The sequence below is a fragment of the Salvelinus fontinalis genome, chromosome 9, assembly GCF_029448725.1.
Source record: "Salvelinus fontinalis isolate EN_2023a chromosome 9, ASM2944872v1, whole genome shotgun sequence".
Taxonomy (NCBI): domain Eukaryota; kingdom Metazoa; phylum Chordata; class Actinopteri; order Salmoniformes; family Salmonidae; genus Salvelinus; species Salvelinus fontinalis.
The window spans coordinates 57,324,238-57,337,226 of NC_074673.1; the positions used below are offsets into that span (position 1 = coordinate 57,324,238).

Here is a 12,989-nt window from a genome sequence, read left to right on the forward strand (position 1 = left end):
AGCTCTGAGTCTTCTCCTATAATGCATAATGGTATCGGAGACCACTCCTCCATACAGAATCTCTCCAGATACTTCAGATTCCGAGGTCCACGCTTGTGGGCTCTCCTCTTCAGCTCATCCCACAAGTTTCCCATGGGGTTTATGCCAAGGGACTGGGATGGTCATAGCAAAACCGTGATTCTGTGGTCAGCGAACAATTTTTGTGTTGATTTTGAGGTGTGCTTTGGTTCATTGTCCTGCTGGAAGATCCAACCAAGGCCCAGTTTAAGTTTCCTAGCAGAGGCAGTAAGGTTTTGATTTAATATCTGCTGGTACTTGGTAGAGTCCATGATACTGTGTAAAGATGAAGTCGGATGTTTACATACACCTTAGCCAAATACATCGCTGCACATATCATAGCATAGTGCAGAAAATACACGAGAGATCAGGGGCCTTGCTTAAAACCTTTTTTCAATAGGGGGTGCTGTTTGCACTTTGTAATAATTTCGTTCCAAAATTAAACTGCCTCGTACTCAATTCTTGCTTGTACAATATGCATATTATTATTACTATTGGATAGAAAACACTCTCTAGTTTCTAAAACCGTTTGAATTATATCTGTGAGTAAAACAGAACTCGAGTTAGAGCAATTTTCCTATGAGGATGTGAGAATGCTGAATTCTGCTGGCTGTTCTGAGATCCATTTATAAATCTGCCTGTCTTCTATTGGTTGAGATGCACTGCATACGCACTGCATATGTCCTTTTTTTTGTCCTTTGTCCCATTTTGCCACAACTTTGGAAGTATGTTTGGGGTCATTGTCCATTTGGAACCCATTTGCGACCAAGCTTTAACTTCCTGACTGATGTCTTGATATGTTGCTTCAATATATCCACATAATTTTCTTTCCTGATGATGCCATCTATTTTGTGAAGTGTACCAGTCCCTCCTGCAGCAAAGCATCCCCACAACATGATGCTGCCAGCCCCGTGCTTCACGGTTGGGATGGTGTTCTTCGGCTTGCAAGCCTCCCCCTTTTTCCTACAAACATAACGATGGTCATTATGGCCAAACAGTTCTATTTTTGTTTCATCAGACAAGAGGACATTTCTCCAAAAAGTATGATCTTTGTCCCCATGTGCAGTTGCAAACCGTAGTCTGTCTTTTTTATGACGTTTTTGGAGCATTGGCTTCTTCCTTGCTGAGCAGCCTTTCAGGTTATGTCGATATAGGACTCGTTTTACTGTAGATATAGATACTTCTGCACCTATTTCCTCCAGCATCTTCACAAGGTCCTTTGCTGCAGACTTGTGGAGGTCCACATATTTTCTGAGGTCTTGGCTGATTTCTTTAGATTTTCCCATGATGTCAAGCAAAAAGGCACTGAGTTTGAAGGTAGGCCTTGAAATACATCCACAGGTACACCTCCAATTGACTCAAATTATGTCAATTAACCCATCAGAAGCTTCTAAAGCCATGAAATCATTTTCTTGAATTTTCCAAGCTGTTTAAAGGCACAGTCAACTTCGTGTATGTAAACTTCTGACCCACTAGAATTGTGATACAGTGAATTATAAGTGAAATAATCTGTCTGTAAACAATTGTTGGAAAAAGGACTTGTATCATGCACAAAGTAGATGTCCTTACCAACTTGCCAAAACTATAGTTCGTTAACAAGAAATTTGTGGAGTTGTTGAAAAACGAGTTTTAATGACTCTAACCTAAGTGTATGTAAACTTCCGACTTCAACTGTATCCTAACAAGTTGCCCAGGGCCTTTGGAAGAAAAACAGGCTCACAAAATCAAAAATCCACCATCATACTTCAGTGGGGATGAGGTACTTTTCTGCATGGATATCTGTCTGTCTACGCCAAACCCACCTCTGGTGTTCGTTTCCAAAAGGCTACATTTTGGTCTCATCTGACCATAGAACCCGGTCCTATTGAAAGTTCCAGTAACGTTTGGCAAACTGTAGGCTTGAGTTTGTTGTTTGATGACAGCAAAGGCTTTTTTATGGCAACCCTCCCAAACAACTTGCGGTTACGTAGGTGGCGTCTGATCGTAGTTGGAGACTTTCTGACCCCAAGACCCAACTAACGTCTGCAATTCTCCAGCTGTGATCCTTGGAGATGTTTTGATCACTCGAACGATCCTCCTCACTGTGCGTGGGGTCAATATAGACACACGTCCTCTTCCAGGCCGATTGTTAACATCACCAGTTGCTTTAAACTTCTTAATTATTGTCCTGATAGTGAAAATAGGCATTTTCAACCGTTAAGCTATTTTCTCATAGCCATTTCCTGATTTGCGCAGCTCAACAAGCGTTTGTCGCACATCATTACTGTATTCTCAGATCTTTCCCATAGTGATGGTTGACCATGTGAACTTGGTCTGTATGTCACCTCAAATGTATACCCCAGTGAAACAAGAAGTCATGGATGTCATACAGTGCCTTCAAAGTATTAACGCCGCCTTGACTTTTTCAACATTACGTTGTGTTACAACGTGGGATTAAAATGGATTTAATTGCCATTACAGCTGTGAGTCTTTCTGGGTAAGTCTCTAAAAAGCTTTACACACCTGGATTGAGCAACATTTTCCCATTATTCTTTTCAAAATTCTTCAAGCTCTGTCAAATTTATTGGTGATCATTGCTAAACAACCATTTTTATTTTTTAAGTCAAAACTTTAACTTGGCCATTCAGGAACATTCACGGTCTTCTTGGTAAGCAACTCGATAGATTTGGCCTTGCATTTTTTGGGTTATTGTCCTGCTGAAAGGTGAATTCGTATCGCAGTGTCTGATGGAAAGCAGACAACCAGGTTTTCTTCTAGGATTTTGCCTGTGATTAGCTCCCTTCCCAGTCCTTCATAATTCCAAGCATACCCATAACATGAAGCAGCCACCACCATGCTTGAAGATATGGAGAGTGGTACTCAGTAATATTGTATTGGATTTGCCCCAAACATAACACTTTGTATTTAGGACATAAAGTGAATTGCTTTGCCACATTTTTTTGCACTATTACTTAAGTAAGTTGTTGCAAACAGGATGCATGTTTTGGATTTGTTTTAATTCTGTACAGGCCTTCTTTTAACTCCATCAATTGGATTAGTATTGTGGAGTAACTACAATGTTGTTGATCCATCCTCAGTTTAACCTATCACAGTCATTAACTCTGAACCTGTTTTAAAGTCACCATTGGCCTTATGGTGAAATCCCTGAGCAGTTTCCTACCTCTCTGGCAACTGAGTTTGTAGTGACTGGGTGTATTGATACACCATCAATGTGTAATAAATAACTTCACCATGCCCAAAGGGATATTCAACTTTTTTTTAAATCCATCTACCAATAAGTGCTCTTATTTGTGAGGCATTGGAAAACCTCCCTGGTCTTTGTGGTTGAATCGGTGTTTTGAAATTCACTGCTCGACCGAGTGACCTTAGAGATAATTAAAATGTGTGATGTACAGAGATTAGGTATTAATTCAAAAATGTTAAACACTATTATTGCACACAAAGTGATTCCATGTGAATTGTTAAGCAAATGTTTCCTCCTGAACTTATTTAGGCTTGCCATAACAAAGGTGTTGAAAACTTGACTCAAGGCATTTCAACTTTTCATTTTTTATTAATTTGTAAATAATTCAAAAAACATAATCCCACTTCGACATTATGTGAAGGCCAGTGACAAAAAAAAATCTAAATTTAATTAATTTAAAAGGCTGTAACAACAAAATGTGGGAAAAGTCAAGGGGTGTGAATACTTTCTGAAGGCACTGTATATGCCAGCTACTTTTGGAATTTCAGCAGAAATTAAGTGCGCAGGTTTCCGTTCCCCTAGGCAGGGTTTCCCACACATAGAGTAAGGTCAAAAATGATTGGCTCCCTTGATAAAGATTAGCAAAAAAGACTAAAAACAAATACTGAGCTACACTGTATGCGCCAAAACATTTGGAAATAATAATTTTTATACTAATACAATTGCTCAAATAAAGAGATTGTCAAAGAATTATTGGCACCCCTGTTTTAATATATTACTTTGCAAGAATAACGACGTTGAGCCTTTTTCAAAAATATTTCATGAGATTGGAAAACACATGATCTTAGACCATTCCGCCATACATTTCCCAGATCCTTGATATCCTTTGTCTGTGCTTATGGACTGGGATTCAAGTTTGGAGAATGAGATGACCATGGCAAAATGTTGATTTTGTGATCAATTAACCATTTCTTTGTGGATTTTGATGTGTCCTTGGAGTTATTGTCTTGCTGGAAGATCCAGGCAAACAGGGGTTTTGGCTTGAAGTAACTGTCCTGTGTTGAAATACAGTGCATTCAAAAGTCTTTGGACCCCTTGACTTTTCCCACATTTTGTTACGTTACAGCCGCATCAACCTACACACAATACCCCATGACAAGGCGAAAACAGGTTATTGGAAATGTTTACAATTAATTAAAACTAAGAACAGAAATACCTGATTTACATAAGTTTTCAGACCCTTTGCTATGAGACTCGAAATTGAGCTCAGGTTCATCCTGTTTCCATTGATCAACCTTGAGATGTTTCTACAACTTGATTGGAGTCCACCTGTGGTAAATTACATTGATTGGACTTGATTTTGAAAAGGCACACACCTGTTTATATAAGGTCCCACAGTTGAGTGTAAATATCAGAGCAAAATCCAAGCCATGAGGTCGAAGGAATTGTTCACAGAGCTCAGAGACAGGATTGTGTCGAGGCACAGATCTGGGGGAAGGGTACCAAAAACATGTCTGCAGCATTAAAGGTCCCCAAGAACACAGTGGCCTCCATCATTCTAAAATGGAAGATGTTTGGAACCACCAAGACTTTTTCTAGAAATGGCTGCCTGGCCAAACTGAGCAATCGGGGGAGAAGGGCCAGGGAGGTGATGAATCATTTTTAGAGTAAGGCTGTAACGTAACAAAATGTGGAAAAAGTGAAGGGGTCTGAATACTTTAATGCACTGTATACCGGTCATTAAAAATAGAGTAGACCGTTGATTGGCCAGCTCGGCCAGTGAGCCAACATGACGTCCTGTTCTATGAGGAAATGGTAAAGCTACTTAAAACATACTTAATTATCATTACAATTTTTTGGAAGTGAAACTATTTCACTCATTTTAATTAATCATATTTCATCAAATCTGGAAACACTGGACAGTTCCCTCAAGATAAAAACCTGGATGCCTCTGCCACGTGGCGGAAGCTTGGCCGCAAGTGCATCTTCCAGCACCACAATAACCCCAAGCACACATCAAAATCCACAAAGAAATGGTTAACTAAACATAAAATCTACTTTTTGCAATGCCTATATCAGTCTCCGGACTTGAACCCTATTGAAAACCTGTGGTTTGAATTGAAGAGGGCCGTCCAGAAGACCAGACGATGGATATCAAGGATCTGGAAAAATTCTGTATGGAGGACTGGTCTAAGATCCCTCCCAACGTTTTCTCCAATCTCATAAAACATTCAAGAAAAAGGATCAGTGTTATCACAAGGTTTTGAAAAAAGGTGCGCCAATCATTTTAACCACTATTGGACCTGACTATGTCTGCTGTTTATGCATGAATCACATCCACACTGCATTTCCGAAGTGAGCCTTCACATACTGGCACTCGGGAGTGTTTTAGAGTGTTCGGTAGAGAGCTGTGTGTGACTGTGTTGTGTTGAGTCCGCAATTGTCTCTGGAGTTACGAGGGGTGTTGGGTGGGAGATGGGTCAAAGCCCCATAGATATTCAATGTAGTTCGGAATCACTCCATACACAGATCTGTGTGTGTGTGTGTGTGTGTGTGTGTGTGTGTGTGTGTGTGTGTGTGTGTGTGTGTGTGTGTGTGTGTGTGTGTGTGTGTGTGTGTGTGTGTGTGTGTGTGTGTGTGTGTGTGTGTGTGTGTGTGTGTGTGTCGGGGGCAATGGGAGAGGACATGTCCTTAACCTGGCCACAGTGCTGCTGGAAACGCTTAATGATCGACGGGAACTGCTATTATTGATGAGTCATCACAGAAAAGAAACGCTCGGAATAAGTGCTGTGTTTTGTGCTGATGCGATGTATGACGGATATAACCTAGAATCAGCGAATTGCCACCTACATTCGTTAGACTAAACAATGAATATCCCTGAATAAAAGGATTCACTTTCTGAAACAAGCATGGCATCTAATAATCTAATAACATAATATTTATTTTAAAACATTGTATGTAGGCCCATTTCTAAATTGTCTAAACAAACTTGTGTGTTGAGGTTCATGAAAAGCTTTGCATCTACTGTACACTGAAAAAATATATAAACGCGACATGTAAAGTGTTGGTCCCATATTCCCCACCTCTTTAAGGAATACCTAGGATAGGATAAAGGATAGGATAGGATAAAGTAATCCTTCTGACCCCCCCCCCCCCTTAAAAGATTTAGATGCACTATTGTAAAGTGGCTGTTCCACTGGATGTCATAAGGTGAATGCACCAATTTGTAAGTCGCTCTGGATAAGAGCGTCTGCTAAATGACTTAAATGTAAATGTAAATTTGAAAAGCTGAAACAAAAGATACCAGAAATGTTCCGTAAGCACAAAAAGCTTGATTCTCTAAAATGTTGCGCACAAATTTGTTTACATCCCTGTAAATGAGCATTTCTCCTTTGCCAAGATAATCCATACACCTGACAGTTGTGGCATAACAAGAAGTTGATTAAACAGAATGATCATTATGCAGGTGCACCTTGTGCTGGGGACAATAAAATGCTGCTCTAAAATGTGCAGTTTTGTGACAACACAATGCCACAAGAGGGAGAATGTAATTAGCATGCTGACTGCAGGAATGTCCACCAGAGCTGTTGCCAGACAATTGAATGTTAATTTCTCTACCATAAGCCGCCTCCAACGTCATTTTACAGAATTTGGCAGTACCACATGTATGGCGTTGTGTGGGCGAAGGATTTGTTGATGTCAATGTTGTGAGCCGAGTGCCCATGGTGGCAGTGGGGTTATGGTATGAGCAGGCATAAGCTACGGACAACAAACACAATTGCATTTTATTGATGACAATTTGAATGTACAGAGATACCGTGCAGTTCCATTCATCTGCCGCCATCACCTCATGTTTAAGCACGATAATGATGAATTGCCATGTCGCAAGAATCTGTACTCAGAAATGTCACCCATTGCACTAATTTGGGATGCGCTGGATCAATCTGTACGACCCCGCCAATATCCAGCAACTTGAAACAGCCATTGAAGAGCAGTGGGACAACATTCCACAGGCCACAATCAACAGCCAAATCAACTCTATGTGAAAGGAGTTGTGTCACCCTGCATGAGGTGAATGGTCACACGAGATACTGACCGGTTTTCTGATAAACAACCCTACCTTTTTTAAGGTATCTGTGAACAACAGACGCATATTTGTATTCCCAGTCATGTGAAATCCATAGATTAGGGCCTAATGAATTTATATAAATTGACCGGTTTCCTTATATGAACTGTAACTTAGTAAAATCATGGAAATTGTTGCATGTTGTGTTTATATTTTTGTCCGGGACACATTAAAAGCGAGCGCCTCAATATTGGCATATGACAAAGCCGTTTTTCAGAACTGGTCCAGTGTCTCCATTGTATACCGTAATTGCTGGACTATTAAGCGCACCTGAATATAAGCCGCACCCACTGAATTTTTTTTATTTATTTTTTTGTACATAAATAAGCCGCACGTGTCTATAAGCCGCAGGTGCCTACCGGTACATTGAAACAAATGAACTTTACACAGCCTTTAAACGAAGCACGGCTTGTAACAAAAATAAATAGGCTTTAACGAAACACGTCTTGTAACAAAAATAAATAGGCTTTAACGAAACAGGCTTGTAACATTTTTTTTTTTTTTAAATAGCAGTAAACAATAGCCTACCAAGAAAGTCCTTGGTCACTATCTTCCTCCTGTGCACTGAAACCACTGAAGTCATCTCCTTTGGTGTTGGAGTTGAATAGCCTCAGAATTGCTTCATCCGATGTTGGATCGTTTTCATTGCGCTCTCCTCACTTTCATCCGGAGGCAAACTCATCCAAGCCTCATTTTCTAGTTCGGGCCATCTGCTTTTCTTTCCTCTGAAAACTTTTGTTGTCTTTTTGCACTAAGTCAGTTTCTCACGCTGCTGTTTCCAACGTCTTATCATCGACTCATTAAGGCTCCCGTGCAGCAGCACTATTTCCTTTTCCAACAGCCAGATCGATCGCCTTCAAATTGAAAGCTGCATCATATGCATTTCTCCGTGTCTTTGCCATGATGAGGGTGACAAAATGACTACCGTAATCAGAATGATGGAAAGTTTGAGCGCGCTCGATTTACGTCACATTATGTGACGGTGCTCAGTTTTTTGGCGGCATGAATTTGTGAAAGCGGGAAAAATCCATAAATTAGCCGTGTCATTGTATAAAGCGCAAGGTTCATAGCGTGGGAAAAAAGTAGCGGCTTATAGTCCGGAAATTACGGTAGTCATATTAAGATTGGAGGCCTCCTGAGTGGCGCAGCGATCTAAGGCACTGCATGGCTGTGCTTGAGGCGTCACTACAGACCCGGGTTTGATCCCAGGCTGTGTCACAGCCGGCCGTGACCGGGAGACCCACTAGGCAGTGCACAAAAATAAACACACACAAAATAAGAAGATTGACATTTGGGTAGAAGAGGCTGATCCCAGAACAGCAAGCATGTGATGTGATTATTAACAAGGTGGTTTGGGAAAACTGGCAAAACTAACCACTCATCCTAAAGATCCATCAATATCGGGAAACCCACCTGATATTGTTACACAGAGGTCCAATCAGAAGCGGTCTTCTTACCTTGCTGCTAGGCGACTGGGCGGGGCTGAGCTCGTCACTCATCATGGACAGACCATTCCCTTCTGACTCCATACCTGCAAACAGGACACATACACAATCAGACAGAGCAGATTGGAGAGAGCAGGCAGGCATTTGGACAAACAGACAACTGCAATTTGTGCATGCTCTAGATGTCGTTCCCCAATAAACTGGGCAAGTAACAAAAGATGTTTATGAAAGTAAAAAATGCTCTCGACTTGCCAGACAGGTAAAAGTCTGGAAGAGCTTAATGTCAAATCCCTGGATAGACTCGTTTACAGTCATTTCTAGTGGTAACCTGCTGGGACTGAAAGGTGACCACTAGGGTTTATACTTCACCAAACATTCCTCTCAACAATACGTTCCTGGCGCTAGCGTAAAGGTATAACCTAGTGCACACATTAAAAGCTCTGTGCGGTGCGTGGTGAAGTCACAAGGTGGCTACGGAAACGTCTGGTGGAGTATATATATCAAGGGGTGTATTCATTAGTGTACAAACGTAGCAAACATTGTTAGGTAGTTCCTCCCCGTTTTGGTGAGTTTGCTTCGGTTTGGTTACTAGTGAAAATACACCAGCCTTACCTGGGTTGAGGGGGAAGAGCTCGCTTTCTCCTCCGTAAGACATGTTGCGGGTCAGAGAGCGGTGGTCGATCTTAGGAGGGGAGGGAGAGGTGGCGTTGGGAGACAGCGACATCCTCCGATGAAACAAGTTCTCCTCCTTCATCCTGTCTGCTGCCTACTCTTCCTCTGGGGGGGGAGTGGAGAGAGGAGAGAGACTTGTTACTCACTCCACCCAATCCAGATGACAAAAACAGCCTAGTATGTTGGAAATACTAAAAGTTGTAAATACTAAAAGTTGTAAATACTATAATGGTGAAAAATAGTAAAGCACCGCATGACGAGTAAATCCAGACCATTAGATTTCGATCAAATACTCGACTTAAGGTTGGTCATTTTTCTAAACCACCACACGAGTACAACATTTTGAAAAAGCGACTAGACTACAGAGCAGGGGTAACACGAAGATGAGTGTTCCAGCGAGGTGAAAATGTGTTACGTTTCATTTTTCAGTTGTGCATTTGTGTGCTGTCCAGACAAAACTGATACCCAAAACGTCACCTTCAGCACTGCTTCATTTTTAAAAAGTCAGCTTTCACATGCCCTTCCGTCTTTTAGTCTCCTCCATATCTATTTCTACAGTTTCTCTCTCTCCCTCATGACGCTTCCTCCCACCTCACTGTCCTGGACTTTCAGAGAACCGTGCTCGACTCAGCTATGCTACGTCAGCCTGTCCACACAATGTGGCCGTACCACAATGCCAGTCTATGCGACCGACCGTCTATACAATTGCCAGTCTGTGGCAGACAGGCTCTCCGTCACCGATTGGCTGACATCATCGCCACTCCACACAGAGCATGACAGTCACCAGGCTCGCCATGTTTAGAGGGGAAAGGTAGACCTCAGCCAACAAGACACAGAGTTCACTGGCCCAGGGTCTGACCCTTAACGCCCAAAGAGTTTTGACCCATAAATATGACACACTACTCACTCCTTTGTTTGGCTTTAACTGTGACGTAAGGGCGGCAGGTAGCCTAGCGGTTAAGAGCGAAAGGTCGCTGGTTCGAATCACCGAGCCGACTAGGTGAAATATCTGTCGATGGCACTTAACCCTAATTGCTTCTGTAATTCGCTCTGGATGAGAGCGCCTGCTAAATTACTCAAATGTAAACATGTGATGTTATGTAGGAGCAGCAGTTGCATCCCTAGGGATAGTGAGGTCTGCACGTGTATCGATAATGAATGAAACAACGTACCAAATCCCCTACCACTTCCCCTTGGCCCTAAACATTCAATGTTTTCAGATCTGAAAGGTCTGGATAGGTCGGACTAGGCTTGGGCAGTGTTGCATCCACCTTAGCCTTGATTTGCAGTGAACATCGAAAAGGGAAGTAGAGAGAGCACAATGGGACAGACACGAGCTCACTCTCTCCAGCCCCTCCCTGCTGCGCTTCTTTCTTCCTCCATGTGGCGTTCCACGACGAGTCGAAGAGCACCGATCAATGGGGATTCAGTAGGCTCATTATATATAGGCCTAGGCTCGCTGGAGGCCTACAACTCAAGCCGGTCATGGCTCTCTCGTTTTCCTCTTTCTCAAAGAAAAGGTGCCCTCTACCACTTAAAATCGCTCAATCCACTCACACTCCCATCCCCTATCCGCACTTCCTCTCTGCCCCCTCACATCCCGCTCTTTCTCGGTCTCTCTCGCTCCGGTCTCTCTCTCTGAACGAGAGCACAGTTGCTGAGAAAAGACGCATCGAAAGGCCACAGCTACAACCCATTCAGAGTACAAAATGTGATCTAGAACGTAGATATGTGGTGCAACTGCCTGACCACACAGCTTTTGAGCTAGACCATCACACAACTGCATTTTTTTTGCTGTTCAAAACTTAGCATATAAATTAATGTGTTTTAGTGTGTGTGAGGCAGAGGGGAGAGAGAGAAAGACGCGAGGAAGAGGAGGGACATCGAGAGAGGGGGACAGGGAGAGCAAATGCGAGTGGGAGAATTTAGCCTTCCCCAAATTTCCCCGAGCTGGGTTGGTCTATAAATAGTCTCCCGTTGCTGCTGCAGTGTGTGTGTGTGTGTGACAGAGGAGAGAGCGAGAGAGAGAGTAAGAGAGAGAGTGTGTAGGGTGGGTTGCGGAGCAGCAGCAGAGAGCCTGTTATTTCCATTGTTACACAACAGCCCATAGACACGGCGGCAGGCCAACGTCAGACAGAGAGGACAGACCCACTTCCCATACCAGCCCAGACGCCGAGACCTTTTGGCAGACCCAATCTCGACAGGCAAAAACAGTTGGAGGGCAGGGGAATTATTGCTTGTGTGTGTGTTTCGTGGCTGTGTCCGTCTGCTTTTCCTCGCTAAGGGGGATTATACAAGCTCATGCTACAGTGGGGGGGGGGGGGGGGGGATGCTATACCGACCAATCCCAGCTCTCTCTAACACACACACACACACACACACACACACACAGGAGAGAGAGGAGGCAGTGAGTACTGACGATGACATGCACTCTTACACAGTCACTTAGCCTATGCCGCGTTATACGTGCGTCGAGTTATAGGTTGTGTATTAGCGTGTGTATGTCCTGAGTGCGAGGGGACAGCGTCTGGCATTGTGCTGCAGTAACTCTAGTCTGCCTGGGTGTGTAATGAGACGACTACACCGAAGGAAAGCCACAGCTGGACCTCCACCACAGGAAGGAACAGGCAATTAAACGTCCAAGTGCTTTGAGACAGGCACAGTTAGGCGTCGTGTTCCAACCGTACCATTAATATTCACACTGCTCATAAATCGGGGGTGACGGAGAAAGGAGGACCCGTGGGAGACGGGATCGTCAGCGATCAGTAGTGTCAAAGAGACTTCCTATCAATAGTGTCAAATAGGAGGGGAGACACAGAAGTATTCTTAGAATGCATAGCCACAGTTTGACGTTTCGAGTCACATGACCCATTGTTGCTACACGGTAACAATCAGCCAATCACATCAAATCAAAGTTTACTGGTCACGTACACAGTTTAGTAGATGTTGTCGTGGGCGCAGCGAAATGCTTATGTTACTAGCTCCTAACAATGCAGTAAAATGTCAAACACGTACATTAATAATAATAAAAAATGGCATAACGAATCCAATTATAACAACCCAAATTGCATTGTAACAGTAATCCAAATGCAGCCTATACACACAGTGCCTTCAGAAAGTATTCACACCCCTGGACTTTTTCCACATGTTGTTGTTTTACAGCCTGACTTTAAATACCCCATCATGTCAAAGTGGAATTGTTCAGAGACATTTTTCCCACATGAATTCGAAATGAAAAGCTAAAATGTCTCGAGCCAATAAGTATTCAACCCCTTTGTTGTGGCAAGCCTGAATAAGTTCAGGAGTACAAATTTTCGAAACAAGTCACATAATAAGTTGTATGGACTCACTCTGTGCACAATAAATAGTGTTTAACGTAATTCTTTTGAATGACTACATCATCTCTGTACCCCACGCAAACAATCATCTCTAAGGTCCCGCAGTCGAGCAGTGAATTTCAAACACAGATTCACCCATAAAGACCAGGGAGGTTTTCCAATCCCCC

At 42.8% G+C, this 12,989-nt stretch overlaps 1 protein-coding gene across 3 annotated transcripts in view; it reads right to left on the reverse strand.

Moving 5' to 3' along the window:
- The window catches only part of osbpl5 (oxysterol binding protein-like 5), a 114,691-nt gene that overhangs the window by 55,902 nt on the left and 45,800 nt on the right, over positions 1-12,989 (reverse strand). For all 3 annotated transcript variants that reach the window (XM_055934946.1, XM_055934945.1, XM_055934947.1), the window contains 2 exons: positions 9,425-9,589; positions 8,825-8,898 (listed from right to left, as the gene is read on the reverse strand). In XM_055934946.1, coding sequence (XP_055790921.1) covers positions 8,825-8,898; positions 9,425-9,566 — 216 coding nt within the window. In that variant the 5' untranslated portion in view covers positions 9,567-9,589. The remainder of the gene's footprint in view (positions 1-8,824; positions 8,899-9,424; positions 9,590-12,989) is intronic.